Source organism: Siniperca chuatsi, linkage group LG3, assembly GCF_020085105.1.
Source record: "Siniperca chuatsi isolate FFG_IHB_CAS linkage group LG3, ASM2008510v1, whole genome shotgun sequence".
Classification (NCBI taxonomy): domain Eukaryota; kingdom Metazoa; phylum Chordata; class Actinopteri; order Centrarchiformes; family Sinipercidae; genus Siniperca; species Siniperca chuatsi.
Window position 1 is genome coordinate 15,625,891 of NC_058044.1, and position 18,234 is coordinate 15,644,124.

General features: G+C 41.1%; 1 protein-coding gene across 12 annotated transcripts in view; it reads right to left on the reverse strand.

Moving 5' to 3' along the window:
* apbb2b (amyloid beta (A4) precursor protein-binding, family B, member 2b) overlaps positions 1–18,234 on the reverse strand; it is a 50,870-nt gene that overhangs the window by 3,656 nt on the left and 28,980 nt on the right. For 5 of the 12 annotated variants that reach the window (XM_044191080.1, XM_044191078.1, XM_044191079.1 and 2 more), the window contains 14 exons: positions 16,557–16,801; positions 15,451–15,582; positions 14,813–14,872; positions 13,693–13,743; positions 12,815–12,900; positions 12,345–12,405; positions 10,132–10,278; positions 9,505–9,632; positions 6,836–6,841; positions 5,769–5,883; positions 4,310–4,397; positions 2,547–2,630; positions 2,280–2,395; positions 1,002–1,181 (listed from right to left, as the gene is read on the reverse strand). In XM_044191080.1, the coding sequence (XP_044047015.1) occupies positions 1,002–1,181; positions 2,280–2,395; positions 2,547–2,630; positions 4,310–4,397; positions 5,769–5,883; positions 6,836–6,841; positions 9,505–9,632; positions 10,132–10,278; positions 12,345–12,405; positions 12,815–12,900; positions 13,693–13,743; positions 14,813–14,872; positions 15,451–15,582; positions 16,557–16,801 (1,499 nt within the window). Of the gene's footprint in view, positions 1–1,001; positions 1,182–2,279; positions 2,396–2,546; positions 2,631–4,309; positions 4,398–5,768; positions 5,884–6,835; positions 6,842–8,124; positions 8,260–9,504; positions 9,633–10,131; positions 10,279–12,344; positions 12,406–12,814; positions 12,901–13,692; positions 13,744–14,812; positions 14,873–15,450; positions 15,583–16,556; positions 16,802–18,234 lie in introns of those variants that run through there. The other 7 variants (XM_044191083.1, XM_044191090.1, XM_044191082.1 and 4 more) reach the window with 6 other exon arrangements.

Sequence of the window (18,234 nt, forward strand, 5' to 3'; positions counted from 1 at the left end):
ATGGTTGCATTATAGCAGAAACACCACAGAGGGCATTCTGGGTTGTTATTATTATCATAATGATAAAATAAAAACACTGTAAAGGTATTATGGGTTTATTACAGTGGTTAATAATTCAGCGTACATGTGTGAAACTTTTCCCGCAAAGCAGTAAAGTAGTGTAATACAATCTAAAACATTTAACTTTGAACAGAAAATCTACTGATACTCAACACACACTATGTTTTCACTTTAGGTGGCTTCTCTTGATGTGAATGCATGTTTTACACCAACAGTGCTTTGACAGAGGGTCACTTTACAACCTGAATAGAGCATATGGGTTGGACAGTAAAACACCCATCTGTCAAGACTGAAAAACCTATCTCAAACTAAACTACAGGCAAGGACATTCACTTTCAGGAAGAGAGGCTCTAAATGTCTTTGCCTTTGAACTTTAAGAGATGATGACCTTAGTTTAAATAAAAATTTGCGACATGCAAGTATTTTGCATTTGATACCTTGAGTTCAATTATGAATGAAGGAACCCTTTTCATAAGACCAGCTGGTTTTAATAAGGTTATGCATAAAATATAATCTTGTGTTTTATGCTTCAGTGTTCTGAGGATTTTCTAAGGTCTGTGTGCAAACAAGTCCTAAACAAAGCTTTTCTTAAGTTTAGCTGAAGAAAAAGATGTTTCTTCTTTCCATGAAAAAGAAAAATGAACTCAATGTTTTTCTTCACAGAATTAATGTACAGGATTTCAAGTACTTTCTAATCCCCATACAGTCTAAAGACCAAGGTGATCCCTTTATACAAATTCCAACTTGAATTAGCATTATAATTACACACACTCCATTTCCCACAATCTAAATAACAACTCCAGACTATACAATTGTAATTTGACATTTGAGCATGCATCTACGTGCACTGTGGGAGAATCCTATATTTCTTAACTAACCTAGTCAGGCTCAGTGTAATTTGAGTCGTGTTGTCAGCTCTATGTTGTTGCTCGGTGACTCACCATACAAGCTGCCTGTACAGCCTCCGACACATTTCCAGCGTTGGGCTCACACCAGAAGACGTGACAGTCAAAACGATGGCCGCCAGCATCCATGATGAAAGCAAACGTGTGCACGTCACGCCCAACGCCCATGAAAGACAGGAAACGAACACGACACTCCACCAGCACTTCCTCTTCGTCCTGGTCAGAAACATAAATGTGTGTCAGATTCATCAGAAAGTCAGACATGAAAAATTCAAATGTTATTTTTTAGGATTTAACTTAAACAGGGATGAAAAGAAATCACAAAAACACATTATTGAAGGAATTTACAACCATCCAACATTTCTTCTGCACTTGTAGGCATTCATATAGTTACACATCTTCAGACAGTGGAGCTGCCCAGTAAAACTGAGCCTCCTAATAAACAGGTCCACTGGAGCAGCTGGGCTTTAAGTGCCTTGATTTTACAACTTATTTAAATAGGGGGAAAAAGGAAAATTTAATGTCATCTGCATGGTCGAACATTGCTAAGACTTAACATGCAGATTTAACGTGACTGTGGTCTTTGACCTGCATTTTTGTCTCATTGCTCTGGGCAGCTGCTTGCTACCTTTCTGGTTGACAGTGTCAATAAAGTCTGTTCAATCCACAAGTGATGTGTGTTTTCCACCAATTAAGTGCGAGTAGCGGACCACTTTTAACTGTGGTGGTTGCTGAAGGAAATAAATGGCAGGCTCGATACAATGTAATGCACCAGACACAATAAAGAAGCAAGTAAAGCCAAACAGGGAAGACACTTATCGCTCAAAGATGACTCAAACTCACGAGCCATGTGTACATATTTTGTTTGGATAACACTGATGTTAGTCTGTTAGCCACTCCGCCTTATCTGACAACAAATAACATTACGTAAGCAATGAGTAATTAATAAGTAAGTTGCGCTAACCATATGGCTACAGAGATAAGGTGGGTTCTCGAAACAGGGGGGGATGAGACAACCTCACCAACTGGCTTCGCCATCTTTGTTTTCAGTTACGTCCCACTGCCATAGAGTGCAAGCATGTATATAATCTTGTGGCTTTCAACTTGAAAATGGTGGTTGTTTACTTTGCCTGTGAAGGAAGTCGCAATAAATAAATCCCATAATGCCAAACCTCTCAGGCTGTTACCACCACTTTTTGTCTTGTGTTTGTTTTATCATTTTAATTTTGCCACACAGAAAGCTGGAAAGCTGGAGTGAAGAAAACCAGCGGAAGTTGGGGGCAGTAATTCAGCAGTGGCAGATGTGTGTCTGACCTTGTCTTTGCTGATGGTGACAGTAGCATCTGCCACATTGAGGGCAACCGGAGTCCAGTCCTCTCTGTTGGAAGAACTGATTAGACTGTCTATAGCTCCATTCAATATGTCCATGCCTGGAGCAGAGGATGTTAAAAACAAACAAACGTAAAAATTAAAATCATACCTGAAGTTAGACTATCAACACCAACCTTGTACTTTGCATTTTATTACATTACTAATAATGCATGAGTTTTGTGTGTGTGTGTGTTTGTGTGTCACGCTAACCTATTGGTCTGGCCACAGGCAACATCCCAAGGTAGAGCACCTGAAACTTCTGAACCAGCTCTGTCTTTGGTGTGGGGAACTCTGCTGGGGAGAAGCCACGCACACATTTAACAGGTGCTCATAAGAAATAAATATTTAACTACATGTAAACAACCAACAATGCACATTTACGGAGGGAAGGTAAATATTTGCATACTGATAACTACATCTTCTGTAATAAAATATATCATCGATAAAATATCTAAATGTCACAAGTTTTCTAGATGTACTGTGAAAGATTTTAACAAGGCTGTTGACTGAACAATGTGATGTTGAGTCACTCTGGTCCTTGAGTTTCTTTAGTTTAACCACGTTTAACAGATGCTGACAACCGCGTAATTCACTCTGGCAAACACACGTTTTCCTTCTCCCTACTGTTGTAGGCATCGCTCCACGCACTGCAAAGGAAGTTAACGTAAAAGCTTCTGCTTTTAAAAGATGACGGATAAAGTTAGATAAAGTTCTTTCATACCTAGTTGTTAATTACTGGATGTTTTCATTTTATAATAGGACACTGCTTTGAACTGGCACAGTAGAATATAATGTCATGTTCTCACGCTGCACCTCCTGCTTCTCATGTTTGAAAAGTTGATGTCAGGTTTTTATATTTTAAGCAGAGACAGACACTGCAGATGTTTTATTTGACGAGCTGTCAGCAGCAGGCTGGACTGTTGCTGAGTCTTGTCCAATCAGATGTGTGTATATACTCTAAATGACACAGTACAGCACAGCCAACCATTTTTCTCTCTGACAGAGTGACTGAGAGCCGACAGGAGAGAAAACAGTTAGTGAAGACAGAAATAGCTTGTTATCATGTTTATGACTGAGTGAGAGACTTAGAAAGTCTAAGTCAAAAATATGCAGCAAGTCCTTTTTTAAAAGGGAACAGCTATTTGTTATGAGATATATATATATATCTCCTGAAAGTGTAAGACTACTTTTTCCATCTGTCTGGCTAGCTCTGGAGCTCCCTCCACATCTTCTCTGTACATTTGACAATGTGAAGGTGATATGATGAATACTGGCACATTAACACATTATGCTGGTCCACTGGACCATCAACTCCTAAATCTGTAAACTGCAAACAACTGTTAAAAAGGAACCCTGTGGAGATTTTGACCACTAGTAGAGCTGTGGAGCAATGTTTTTACGAGTGGGTCCCTGTGTTGTTTGTATTGTGTACATGCGCACGGGATACACATTCCTGTCGGAGTTTCACGCTATTCTATCGACTGTTGGTAGCAGTAACGCACAATGAAGAGCAACCAAATTTAAAATATTAAAGGAATTGGCTTTGTAAAAGTTTTATGAGGAAGGAAATGCATTCAACACATTTGTTAGGCTTCAAGGACACACACACAAAACGTTTTGATGAGCAACACAAAAGGTAAACATAAGTTTGTTTATAAGAAAACTCCACAGGGCACCTTTAAGGCCAAAACTTGCTCACAGGGATGGTTGTGGATCTTTTGAAATACACTGAGCTCCAAAATTATTTATTAAACATTTGCATTGGTGCTTCTGTTCCTAACTCATCAGAGGACATTGTGATGACAACACAGCAAGTTATTTGAGACTTCCTACTCTTACAAATGACGAGTTTAAATGCATGCATGTGCCACAAAAGTGATGACTGCCATGCGTCTATTGATGCATGCCCCTTGTCTCACACACACACACACACACACACACACTGAGGGAGGTACTGTATGTACAACTCCTACCTTGTAAAGGGAGATCTAGTCCTGCCTGCATCCTGTCCTGGAGAGAGGCTCCTGCCATCGCTTTGGCATTCTTTCGCTCTGTCATTATCTGGAAGGGGGAGAGAGAGAGAGAGAGAAGTATGAGGAAATGGCGTGTAAACGCAGAGCAGAATTGGTATACCGTGGCAGAGACACAGCGGAGCAGGGTGAAGAGACAAAGAGGAAAATGTGTGAAAGTGAAAGAGGATGAGGGAGGGGAAAAAAGATGAAAGAGTCAAAGTGCTTAGGAAAACCTGGAGCAGTTTCACCCCTGATACTGTCATTCTGTCTACCCATGTCTCCTGGGGAGAGCACACACACACACACACACACACACACACACTAACCAGGTCACACTCCTCTTTCCAAACGAGGATAAAAGCTTTTCCTGCAGTGCAACTCACAGGGAGAAACACATACATGCAAATACAGAACCAGACTGACAAAAACAGCCAAAATCATTCATACACACACACACACACTTTCACACATACAGACACATGCCTTGAAACACCACACACAAATTATACATGTCCTTAATCAGACTTTGTCACAACAATTCTGCATCTCAGCAACCCCCTGCTATGACTAATTCTCCGCCTTTCCTTATTCACCCTTTTTTGTGTGAAAAGTCTGTATTAAACAGACTCGATGTTCTGTAATATAGGTTGACTGTAAAATGTGGGACAGTTAGTATCCGAATGAAGGACGAAAAGAAGGACAAAGGGCTCCTCCACCTTTTTCTTCCAACAAATGGCACTTCAGGAACACACTTTGTTCAAGTCAATGGTCTTAACAAGGTGTCTGTGGGTAACAGAAGTTCTATATTAAAAAAAAGCTTTAAACCGCTACACAGAATCGAATTCAACACCTAATTATGAGTCTACATAAATAAAGAAAGAATTTAAAGATCTTTTCCAAAATTGAATCTAAAGCTATAAATGTATTTTATTGGGGCAAGGACAAAAGGAAAGCTCATTAATTCCAAGTCATTCAGTGAATAAAGCAGACACAATAAAAACATGGTTTGAATACTGTTCTTCTAACTCTGTTTGGATTAATCTGTATTCATCCAAGAGTGGACATGCAGAGGAAGCTCTCTAACTGTCTTTGGGGCCAAGAAGACTTTGTGGGGCCTGAAATTTAGATGAGTTTAATCGTGTTTTTGGACTTTTTGAGTACTGCAGATACTTAAAATGTGTGCCTAGATTGTGGAATAGTAAATATGATTAAACAATACAAGCACTCTTGAGGCTGGGCATTTTAGTGTGTTGAGTGCATGTATTCTTTCTCAGGTACCACAACTACGGGTGCTTGAGTAAATGCTATGAATAAATGCGTTGTTTTTGCTTTGGAAGTGGGTACCACTTTCCTATTTTTATTTGCCAAATCCAAACTTGGCCTTGTGTCTTTGGGCCCCAATCCGGCCTGAACCACTTACCCGGGAGCAGATCTCATGCAGGCTGGTGGCGATGGCTTTGGCTGGCGTATCACAGCGGAACACATGACATTTCAGGATCCTGGTGTTTTTATCTCGCGCCACATATGCAAAGTCCCTGGGAGAGAGGAAAACACAGGGTCAATGAAGACACATAAAAGGGGAAAAACACCAGAGGGATGAAGATGAGAGGAGAGTTTGTTGGACCAGGTTCGGTACTAATGAGTGTTCACGATATGTATATGTCTGTGTGTGTGTGTGTGTGTGTGTGTGTGTGTGTCCCCAGTTTTGAGAGACAGATGAAAAATGAACTGACCTTTATCAGTCTGATGAATACAGGACACACACACACACACACACACACACACACACACACACACACACACACAGGTCGATGGACCCCAGAGATCAATAGAGCAGCGTGATGCAGGAGGGAGTTGAATGAGTGACAGCAGGGAAGAACTTTCCCCTGGGCCCACTGGAGCAGAAAACAATTTAAGTCCGCTGACTAGAAGTGATGAAAAGAAAAAAGACAGTAGACGGAGGGAGAGAGGAATGAAGATGTAGAATACGAAGAAATATAGCTGCACCAAATGAAACCAGTACAGCACACACACACGTTGATTTACGTCATTCAGAAATGCTTATAAAACCAATCTAAATAACTTCCTTCAAGCTGTGTGCTTCAATATGCCATGCAATAGGACACAGGCCTGAGGGTTAACAAGATTTCTGAGCCCAGTCCCTCAGGGGGAAACTCTCCACAAAAGATTCCTGTTTGTGTGTGTGTGTGTGTGTGTGTGTGTGTGTGTGTGTGTGTGTTTGTGTGTGTGTGTGTGCGCGCGCACTGTGCATACTTTAAAAAATGCTTGTAGACAGAGAAGGACAGAGGAGGTCACCTTCACTTCCTACATCTGTGAGTGTGTGTGCACACAATGCTCCAGTACAGCAAGAGCCACTTTGAACACGAGAAAAATGAGACACAGAGGAAATTAAACAATAAGGAATGACAGACAAGACGGAGAGATACTGTAGGAGGGTCGGGGGATGAAAGGAAGGAATGTCTTTACCTCTCTCTGTGTCCAAGGAGGCAAGGGAGGAAAGGAAGACAGTTAGTAGAAGAGAGCCAAAAATCCATCGTATCAACCTCCTACTGGGGGACAAGAGGCAAAGAGCTGGCAAACACACCGAGTTACATACTCTGTCATTTTCTTTTCTCCGACAGAACTACTTCCCACAAAACTGCTTCAAGAACAGTGCAGAAAATACACGTGTGTGTGTGCATGTGGGTTGAAGGGGTGTAGCACAGGTCAAAGAAGCAATGCAGGTCATTTTTACACATACTTAACCTTGAGATAAAATATGAAAAATTGATAGGAACTGATTAAAGTATGAAGGAAAAGAGAAGGAGGAATACCACGACAGAGAGATCTTCTGGATGGGCGCAATTAACTTTAATTGGCTGCTGATGGTTTAAAAGAAATAAAAGGAAATAGGCTGGGAGTTTCTAAAAGCCACATAAAAAAGAAGTTACTAAGAGGGAGTCAGAAGAGTAAGCAATATAATGAGAGGAAAGGTGAAATACTGGGAATTAAATTGGAAGTGAACTGCAACAATGTACACGATAAAGATAAAAGCGTAAAGACAGGGGAAGAATAAAACACCCAGATGAGGAGAGAAGATAAAAGTCAGAGGAAAGAGAGTGAGAGAGGGGGAAAAAGAGAGTGATATCTCATTTCGAATATAATCTTATCATCATGCCAACGCCACTGAAAATGTCAAGGTTGCTCTGGGAATCTGTAATCTCTATGGCGATAATGAGTTTCATGGCATATGGGGAGAGAGGGAGGCACCGGGGTACAATTCCTATACTGACACAACCACTCCAGTCTATCACAAGAGTGTGTGAGTGTGTGTGACAGAGAGGTAGAGTGATAGAGAAAAATGTTTTGCGCTTATGTTTTAGTCCTGAACTGCTGCACATTTCATTGTTTGGATCTTCTCAGCCTTGCAAACAAACACTTTTCCTTTTTTCAAACACCCAATTCAGATTAACATGACCTTCTGATCACGTAATCTATTTGTAATTGGCCACTCTCCCACCCACAAGCAAACCACCACACATGCACCCACGTCCGATTTTTACACTCCACCTGAGTTCCTGTAAAAATTGTGACATGCACACCTCACACTGGCTGTAAAAAAAAAATCAACCCACAAACTATCTGCTCAGTAACAGACTGAGGCCTGATCATTCATGTCTGTAGCTTATCTTTCTTTTCCTGCTACTTTAAAATAAAACAAAACAGCAGAAGTGATGGTTCCAAAAGTAAGATAAAGGTAATATAAATATACTCACGGCCGTTTCTTTTCCTATTTTGGCAGGTAATCCTATACGGGAGCGTTTTTAGACACTCACACCATCTATTCCTGGTGATGCTGCATGCGCACACACACTCCTCAACCTGTCCGCTCCACACCCAGTGAGCACTAACCATACCTCCCCCTCTGGCAGCTTCATCCCCCTCTCTCCCTCTCTCCTGCCAAAACCCCCCTCTTCTCCTCCTCCTCCTCCCTCTGCTGCAGCCGAGGTATTCCCACTGCTCTGACTCTCCTGCTATATGTAGATGTGGATGGTAGAAATAAAGGCTAAATACTCGGCAAACACACGTTCGTTTTATCTGACAGGGTGATCTTACATTACTGTACTGTAACATACACTGTGGTGTGTGTGTTTGTGTGTGTGTATGAGAGACGAGAGAGATCCCTAAGGCAACAGAATTCTGCAGTTCTGCATATGCCAAGAGCTTTTAGCCTTGCCTCTGTCCCTGAGTACACTCGCACTTGTGTGTGTGTGTGTGTGTGTGTGTGTGCGCATGCATGCGTATGTGTGTGTGTGTGTGTGTGCGCATGCATGCGTATGTGTGTGTGTGTGTGCCAGCTCGAATTATACAGCAGTTACCGACCTCTCCAGTCCACATCACCCAGCCGTGCCTGATAACCTACATTCGGTATCTTCTCGTGCATTAGGCAGTAGTGCAGAGCGCCCTTTACTGGTCGCCCAGCAGCATTACCACACTGTGTTTGTTTAAAGTTTCATTTCAACCTTTATATATTTGCTTTTACCAACACTTACAACTTCAGGAATATTAAACTTGGGAGCTGTGCAGCAGCGAGACAGCCTGCTGCTGTGTGAGAATTTCGTGAAGCCAGCTGTGCTGAGCTCAGCTGAGGTGAAAGCGAGGGACGAATAGTCAGGGAGGGATTTGTGGTGAAAGAGAAAAAAGGCCATTCTCCCTCTCATCCTCTCCTTTGTACTGAATTAATCTTTCATTAACATCCCTTCATCATTAATCATTAAGTCCTGTCTTCTGCCTGTCACCAAACCACCCGTCCGCTGCCCTCAATTGTTACCCTGACCTTTTACTGAGTGTGTGTGTGATGCATCATTGACTTCATTTACACTAGTGACTAATCTATAAGTTAAAGCATTTAAAAACAACAAAAGAGTGAGTCAATGAGTAATGATCCAGATGACTGGTTAATAACAATCTGAAATCTCTCTGAATATTTACACTGCAGAAATATTAAAGATGATTTAGAGCACGGGATGCATTCTGAGAGAAATCACAAAATGACATCTTACACACTCATCATTACACATTAATCATGAAGATAAGCAAAACTGGAATAATCAATTATTAAAAGGGAAGAAAAAAAGGTTGCCACGATGACTAACCTGCCGTTGTCCCGGCCAACACCCCAGACACGGATGCTTGCGATTGGCTGAGAGTGAAGCACACTGCGGTCCATGGGGTCGACCAGGTTCAACATATTATTCTCCAGCACCAGGTACATGTCCTTCCCCTGAGCGTGCACACACACATACACAAATTCTTTAGATCTCATCACAAAAACAGGCAATCCTTATTTCCTGAAGCTCACGACGTTGCAAAAAAGTAGTCCTTTAAAAGGTCAGGTGCTTTCTTTTACGTAAAGTGTATTTGCCTGTGTGTGCATGTATGGTGTGTAAGTGTGTGTGTGTGTGTCTCTCTAAATAAATTATCAAACCTTACAAAGAGGTGATGGGAGATGAAAGGTTATTGAAAGAGGGATGAAGCTCTCTCTCTCTCTCTCTCTCTCTCTCTGTTCTGTCACTTCACATTATACACAACCACAGCAGAGAGGGGGTTCAGACTTCATAACATTGCTCCACTTTCCTCTCTTCATTTTCCCCTCCTCCCTCCATCTTTTGACATACATTTCAGAAGACTGTTGCCCTGGCTAACTTCTGTTGCTCTTTCCTCTGCTCCACCCTTCCGTTTTATTTCATACGCATATGGTATGACTACGCGCTCTTCCTCACCTCTCCCCAGATGCCGACTGTGTCTCGGATGTCATTCTTGCAGTAGGACAGCTGTCGGATGCAGTTGTTAACAGCAACACTGCTCTTTCCAGGAGCCAAGTCCTCCTCAGCCATCTCCACCCATCCCAGAGAGCGCACTGCAAAACACTGGAAGACCAAGCGACGATACTGTTACACATATAGTCCATTACTGACACATCACAACTTTTTGCACACTGAGGCTCTAATAAGGTTTAAAGGTCTTTTTTTTTGAGTGACTGTAAATGGCGACGCCATTGTGTATAAAATGACAAACTTGGGGTTTTGAACTGGCAGGATTCTGAGGGTAAAGCCAAACAATTTGAACTCCACAAAGATGAAAACACAGATAACCAGATGAGGACAACAAAGCATGTTGGTAAATAAGAAGAGACCAAGAGAGGAGAGAGACCCATCTGTCCTCATCAAGTATTCATTTGATTTCAGCAGTCCGTTCAGAAAGTACTCTGCAGATCTCAGAGATCCATGATGAAAGAGGTCAGAGAGGGAAAGACAGACAGTAAATAAAGGGAGTCACTATCACATTAACCAGTGGCATCATAGTCTGTTGTGGGAAAACTGCTCATATCAAACAGATTGAAACATACGTGCATGAAGTATGTTTGTTTTGTGTGAGTAGTAGTAGGACAAAGCACTGTTTAATTAAAAGAATAGTACTATGGCAAACACACACAATTCAAGTATTTCACAGCAGGACATTCAATAACATGATGTCTTCAATGTGGGGATGTTTATACTGCTGACGTGAAGCTGACTGGGGCTGACGAGTCTCTCTCTCTCACTCACTCACTCACTCACTCACTCACACACTCACACACGTGCAGACATGCATACACACAGTAACTCCCACAGTGCCTCTCTCCATGTTGCCAGGAGTCTGGTGAAAGTTGTGTCACAGCTCCAGACCAGTAGGTGGTAGCAGCTACATGACACACAAACTGTCAGTTGTGTCACACACACAACCAAAAGCTTAAAAGTATCTTTCTTTATAAGGAGTGATAGATTTTTATACTAATATCTTAAAGGTTTGTTTACTTAAATGGCATATCTGTGTGTACTGCAGTTATCTGGTTGGTTTTCTACACTTTGATAGATAGAAATTGTTGTTGAGTGAGGTCTTGTTTGTATTTAAACTGCTTTAATGGATAGACAGGGACCGTTCCAAACTTGATACCGCTGTGGGCTATTTGCTGGAAGAGTGTGTGTGTGTGTGTGTGTGTGTGTGTGTGTGTGCTATCGGACCAGATGCCCTGACTGTGGGTCTGTGTTTGTGTCTGGTATTCATCACAATGTCACTGTTGCTAAGGACTGTGAATTTCTGCCAGACAAACACACAGAGGGAAACAGACACTAGACAGCCAAATCAGCACCACGTCATCAAGCTGAATGTTGGCTTTCAACTCTAATCTGCAATGCTTTAGATCTATTCAGCCATCCGTGGGAACGCCACACACACCTTGGTATGCATTTTAGCCTACCTGCAATCTGCTGCAGTTTGTGACAGAATGCAATGACTCTGTATCAGATAAGATAAATAATTAATCTATTCTTCTATTTAATTAGTTGGATTCTAAATTAATTTATACCTTGTGCTGACATTTGCTGTATCACAACAACAACAGTATCAGCCAAATGAGCATGGCATTCTACTGAGTAATAGGTTTTACTGAGCCTAACTCCGTCATTAAAAACTTTAAATGTCTCATTTGAATCTTAGCTTTGAATGTTGAAGAGGCCTGGGTAATTAATGCACCGATGTGCAGCATTAAACTGTACTTCTCGGTCTCACCACTTGGAGGCAGTATTGTTTAGATATCGCTTCACTGAGATGAGCGCACAGACAGCCACTGTGTTCAACATAAACACCACAGTAAACAAACAGGCTTAGGACATTAACAGACTAAAACATATACACAGCATCAATGCAAGAGGCCATGTGTGCTGGGAATGTTGCTTATATTCTACAATGTTTAAAAGTAGGATTAGATAACAAATAAATATAAGTCTGGAGTAAGTAACTTTAGATTCTGCAAAAGATAGGATGTCAGCCACACTAAGATATAGTAAGTGAATTATGACTTAATCTGTTTTGTGTCTAAAACCACAAATTATGAAGATAGACATGCATGTTGCAGACTTTGAACTGAAGTCAAGTTTAGGAAAAGGCTCCTTACTTTTGCTTCTGGGTCACTGTTGCCACTGCTGGACTCCTCCTCTTCCACTGCTGGACGGTTCCTGAAAAAAAGGTTACAAAAATGCAGGATGTATTTCTACGATTAGCAGTGTGCCATTATTACCAGTGCAACCATTAGCAGCTTTACTAACAAGGTTCCTGTCCTGCCTGTGAAGGCTACAGGCAGTCATTACACTAATGGAGAACATGGTGGTATTTCCTGAGTGGAATAACTAACTTCCTGCTTGTTCTAACCTCATTTAACTCTCAAACTGATAAAACACAAGATTAGAGAAACTAACTAGACAAAACTAGATGTAGTTGAATAGCAAGACAAAGAAAGGAATATATGTTTTACAACTAACAGCAACTCTGGTGGCTTGCAGAGATACATGCATACAGGTAGTTTGATTTTTGTGTCTGCTTGTATGTGTGTGTGTGTGTGTGTGTGTGCCTGTGCAGGTATTTCACCTTAGCTTGAGTGATGCGTAGCGAAGTGTAGCACCCTCAAACTCCTTCAGACTGGGGTCAGGGTTCACCGTGGCTGCCTGCAGGTCCTGGTGCACACAGGTGACATCATCAGAGAGTGCACAATGACACCAAAATAAACCCCACATCTTTGGCCAAAAGGCAACCACCTTAAAGCCCCTTTCACACATGTAACCTGTAATATTGTCTGGGTTTCACAGGTCTCCTATATGAAGAAAAACTCTCCCACAGGACATAACAATTCCAGACAGGAACTCCTAAAAGAATTTCATGCTTTTCCCAGGAATGAAAAATCATATTGGCTCCTGTTCTATCATGATATGTATAACTGCCCTAACATTCACAGGTTACAGGGCATGTGGGAGAAGGGCTAATAAGACACAAACCTGACAGAAACCAAATGTAAACATTTTGACCCCACACAGTATATGCCAGCATGCATCCAAGTGTGGGCAGTATGGCCTTGCTGAATGGAGAAATGGCGTTGTGGTGTTATGTATAATGGGGCATGCTGCATCAAGGAGAGAAAGTTAACATGTAGTATGAACACACACTCGTGTGTGCAAACACATTCAGATCTATGCCAGCAGGAAGGAAAGATGACAATATTTTAGCCACATATGTAAAGAAAGGAACAACCTGTTGAGTGTGTTGCTGCAGCCAAATAACAGATGTTTTACATTTCAGGCAAGACAAAATGCTGTGGTTGGTGCAGTTATATTTATGTTGAAGCATCAGCCACACATGCTTTTTCCCAGGCAGTGAATTTCTAGGACGTAATGCATAAATGCACACACTCTAAGAGTTGGTGAGGATAGACCAAGAACAAGACTCATTGGCGTTGAGTGCATTATACTTGCCTTCCACACTTCACTATCAATCTTTCCGCCAAAATCACTCCACACCTGTTTCTACATACAGTGTTAAAAAAACACACGTACACACATAGTGGTGGGGCAAAGATTTGGGGTCAAAGGTGGGAGGGGAGCCAGGGAAGAAAGACAGAATAAGGCTGTTAGCTAACTAGCTCACTCCACACCGAGTGCCTGTTGCAATAAGGAGCGACGCAGCAAAACATTTCTTAAATAAAAAGCTGTCAATCAAGACTTTAAAATGTTTTCTCAAATGTTTCTTGCTCCTATTGAACATTCACCTCCCTACTGAGAATCTATTGATTCTTGATTAGTAGAATATGAACAATACAGACGTAGAGTACAGTCAGTGCTTATTTGGACAGTGACACTTTTTCTGTTGTTTTCCATCTTTACTACAGCATAATGGATCTGAAATGGGTCTGATGTTTGTGAAAGCTTTTTGACAACAAAATTCAATTACCAATTCAATTTCGTGCCAAGTCAGCAAAAATATGAGAATAAGATAAAAATATAAGAGCACCGATATAACCTAGAAAGAAAGCCACTAAAGAAAGAGCTGGCAGTAAAGACAAATAAACAATCAAAAGTCAATAATAAAAAAAAACACTAGAATACAGTAGTGTATACATATTAAGTTTTAAAAATAAACAGGTAAGTGGACTGTGTGAAAGTATAAACGTATTGCACTCAGTGTTTCTTACTGCACAAAAAACTGTCTATGAATGCACACAAACTATTGTGAGTCTTTTATTGCGCTTGTCTCCCGTGTGCATAGGGAACCACTTTAACCTCACGGCCGTAGTTTTATTTCATATCAATCAAATGCGCTGGAGTACAGAGCCAAATACTTACTGACTGCACTGTATGTGATACGAGCAGACATAGTATACAGTAATATACACGCACATACAGATGCTGCAGGTATAATTTCTTTCCATCTGTGCCACACACACACACACGCACACGCACACGCACACGCACACGCACACGCACAGAAAGAAAGAAAGATATTAGGCACAACTCAAGGCTATTGAGCCAAAAGAGAAGAAGAAGAGTGGTGGGTGAGGAAGAGAACAGAACGTGGAAAAGTTTCAAAGTGTCCTACCTTGTCCTCATCTTCGTGATGCTCTTGATCAGGCATCCCCTGCAGAGATGTGGAACGAGGCTAAGGAGAGAAAGAGAGGGACACAGAGAGAGATGGAACATTACAAAATGACTAAAATCTCCATAGGGAGAATTACTCCACCATGTTTGTCTGTCTGCCACTTTGGGCTCTTGTGTCACTGACTAATACTTGAGTAGTGTGCAGGTCAGTCACCTCAGATAAATGTGCCAGAGTGAGATTCTGGCATATCTATCTGTCAACATCAGTCCATTCTCACTGGATCAATATTTTATCTACACCAGGCTCCTCTCTATCAGTCTTTCTTCTCTCCGTTTCCCTCCATCATTCTGCATGATTGACTGATTGATTGTCTGATTGACTCAGTGATCTTGCATTCCTTTATTCTGCTGCTAAAATGGTCTCTCAGTCTCACTCTCTTTAACCGGCTCTCTTGTTGCATATTCCTGCCAGTCTTACACTAATCTCAGTCAGGACTACACAAAAACAGATTTACAATCAGTCAAATACAATGTCCTTTCTGAAGTTACCATATGGAGGCTTAAAATGAATTCTTACAAAATGTGCAGAATACCACAGACAGTAAGTACAATGAAACGGAAAAAAACTTTTGTTCTTACAAAGTAGCAGCTGTTGACAAATCCACATGTGGTGAGGGTGGGCTCGAGAGTGGAGAGAGGCTCCACTGAGCTGTCAGAGGTGGTGCTGCCTGAATGAGTTGACGCCCTGAAGAAGATATCTGCCTGGCACGACTACACGCACGCACGCACGCACACGCGCACACACACACACACACACCCCACAAGCACAGTTACTAAGAAGCTGTTGTATTTAATACATCTTTGTTGGTGCGTACTGTATTGATTCTTCACAGACATTTGTGGCTATTCAGGGATTAAAGAAATGGCCTTAACAAGTTCCCTTGTTAACTTCATAATACGTGGTCCCATGGTCGGGAAACGTCTTCTGAAGGTTTAACACATGGGTTACTTACCTGGTCATAAAAATTGGATTTTAAAATACATTTCCAACAGACACTCACTTGCCAGTTTATTAGGTACACCTAGCTAAAACTACTACAGTCTAATACAACAGTCCTGATTCAGCGATGTTTAAACAGTTATTTATTATTCAGCCTACCCTCACTGTTATAAATGGGGTGGACAAAATAATAGAAACACCTGTCAGTATAATGCAATACAATTCAACAGCAGCCTAGGTATATCTAATGACAACTGAGTGTACAATATCCACACGTTATTACAGCCACTCTCATATTCATTCTCTGCTGTGTGCAATTATGCTCATCAGAAGGCTCAAATAAACATTTACATTTTTACAAACATGTAAAATAGTAATGAGGATTTTAATTTTCAACTCAATTGCATTGCAGTCTTAAGACGATATTAGTTATTCATATTTGCCTATTGTACGGCATATGTTTGTGTTCTAATCTAGTTTGACTTCATTATATTTGTGTTGATTTAAATCTTTGACTTCATTATATTTCCCATTGTTCCTCAACATCTCTTTACATTGTGGATGGTTTGTCTTCAGACTTTACTCTAACCACAAATTGAGCCTGACCACTGCCAGGAAGACTAACAAACTATTTGCCATCACTTAAACTATCTTAAACAGTTAATTGACAGTTACAGCAAAACCAAAAGGCCAAATTTATGTGAGACCTAAAATGAGTGTGTGTGTTTGTTGTTCTGTCTCTCACCTCATGATCAGGAGTGGGTGAAGGGCTGAGTGAGCCCAGGGAGTGTTTACGTGGTGTAAAGGCTGTGTGGTCGCCCAGGGCCTGGGACTCTGTCTGCCCAGAGGGTGCTGGGCGGGTGGCAGGCCTCTCCCACTGGGTGGTGCCTGTAGGAATGTGCCAGTAGTAGATACCGGCCATGTCTGTGATCTTCTTCCATCCTGGAGGCAGGTCAGGGTCTGTCTGGAATGACTGCTCACTCCAGATATCTGGTGGAAAAACACACACATTTAGATTGTTTATGGATATCAATGGGGGGAAAAGTGCAAGATTGTTAAACTGACAGAATTTTATATATACTTTACTTACAAATACATATATAAAACACACCTCTGTGGCTGCATACAAACATAGAGTATTGATTTTCCTTCCATATGATCAAATTGGCCTCTGTTAAATGGAAGTTAACCCTCCTACACTCATATAATGAACGATATTAACAGCTGACTGAGATTACCAGCATCTGCTGCAGCTGTCATTTACCAGCCGTGTCTTTTAACAAACAACTGAGTAAAACTTGTTAAACACTGTTGTTGCCCATGCACATACCTTAAACATTTTTAAATAAAACATATCACACAGGCAAATAAACAGATGTCAGATGCAGACCCAATTTAAATATATATGGTTTTATTCGACATGACACAAATGAGGACATATTATTCTCTGGCCCTAGTAATTGTATTAGCTTCTTCTCTGAACCCAGTATCATACAAATCTGCTCTCTCATTTCCATGGGTGTATGATCTATTATGGGTTCTTTAATTTATTGGTTTTTATCAGCATAAATCAGAAAATACAAGAATTATAATCTAGAAATAGATGGATTACCAGCTGTCCGTAATGATGCCACAAGACAGATTGTCTCACATATTGATGGTGGATTTGATGACAGCACACATGCTAACAAAAACTCTAAAACTCCCCCTGCTACAAAAACAAGAAATGCTTTTTATGCTGAGCGCTCAACTAAGATAGAGGTCAAAGAGACTTCTCTGAAAGAGCACAAACACTGAAATCAAAACATTTGAGACTAAGAGATTATTTCAGGAGGCAACAAAACCAGAGCCAGGCAAAAATGAGGGAGTCCATTTCTTTTTCAACATCAATATGTACGAGGTCTGCAGTGGACCTTTTAATAAGTCAGCTTGTCCTCTGAATTTGACTCCAACTCTTCTTTTGCCAATGATGGCAATGAAAGCATTAGTGTTGCAAACTCAATTTGTATTGCATGACTCATGACAAAGTGAAGCTTAACTTCTAGCAGTATGGGTGATGAAATGTTCACCCCGAGTGACAAATCTCCGGGGCTGAAAAATGAGGCAAATGCGGAAGTGACAAAAACTGCAATTCCTCGAATGGCCACTTGAGGATGGCTCCAAAAGGGAGTCAATCCCCATTAACCCCCATGTTAAAATGCCCAGCTTTACTGCAGAAATAAACATGTTTACAGCCTGGTACAAAAAATGGTTTTCGTCTCTATAGTTAATTTCCACCTTCATGACAACTGTACGAGGGGTTCATTTTTATATAACTCACCTGTTTAAATTATATTAAGGCTTAAAGTTCTGCATAATTAAAGACGTGGCCACTTTGAGTGACAGGTGGGTGCCCTATCAGGTGGCTAGCCGCTAGGTGGTTC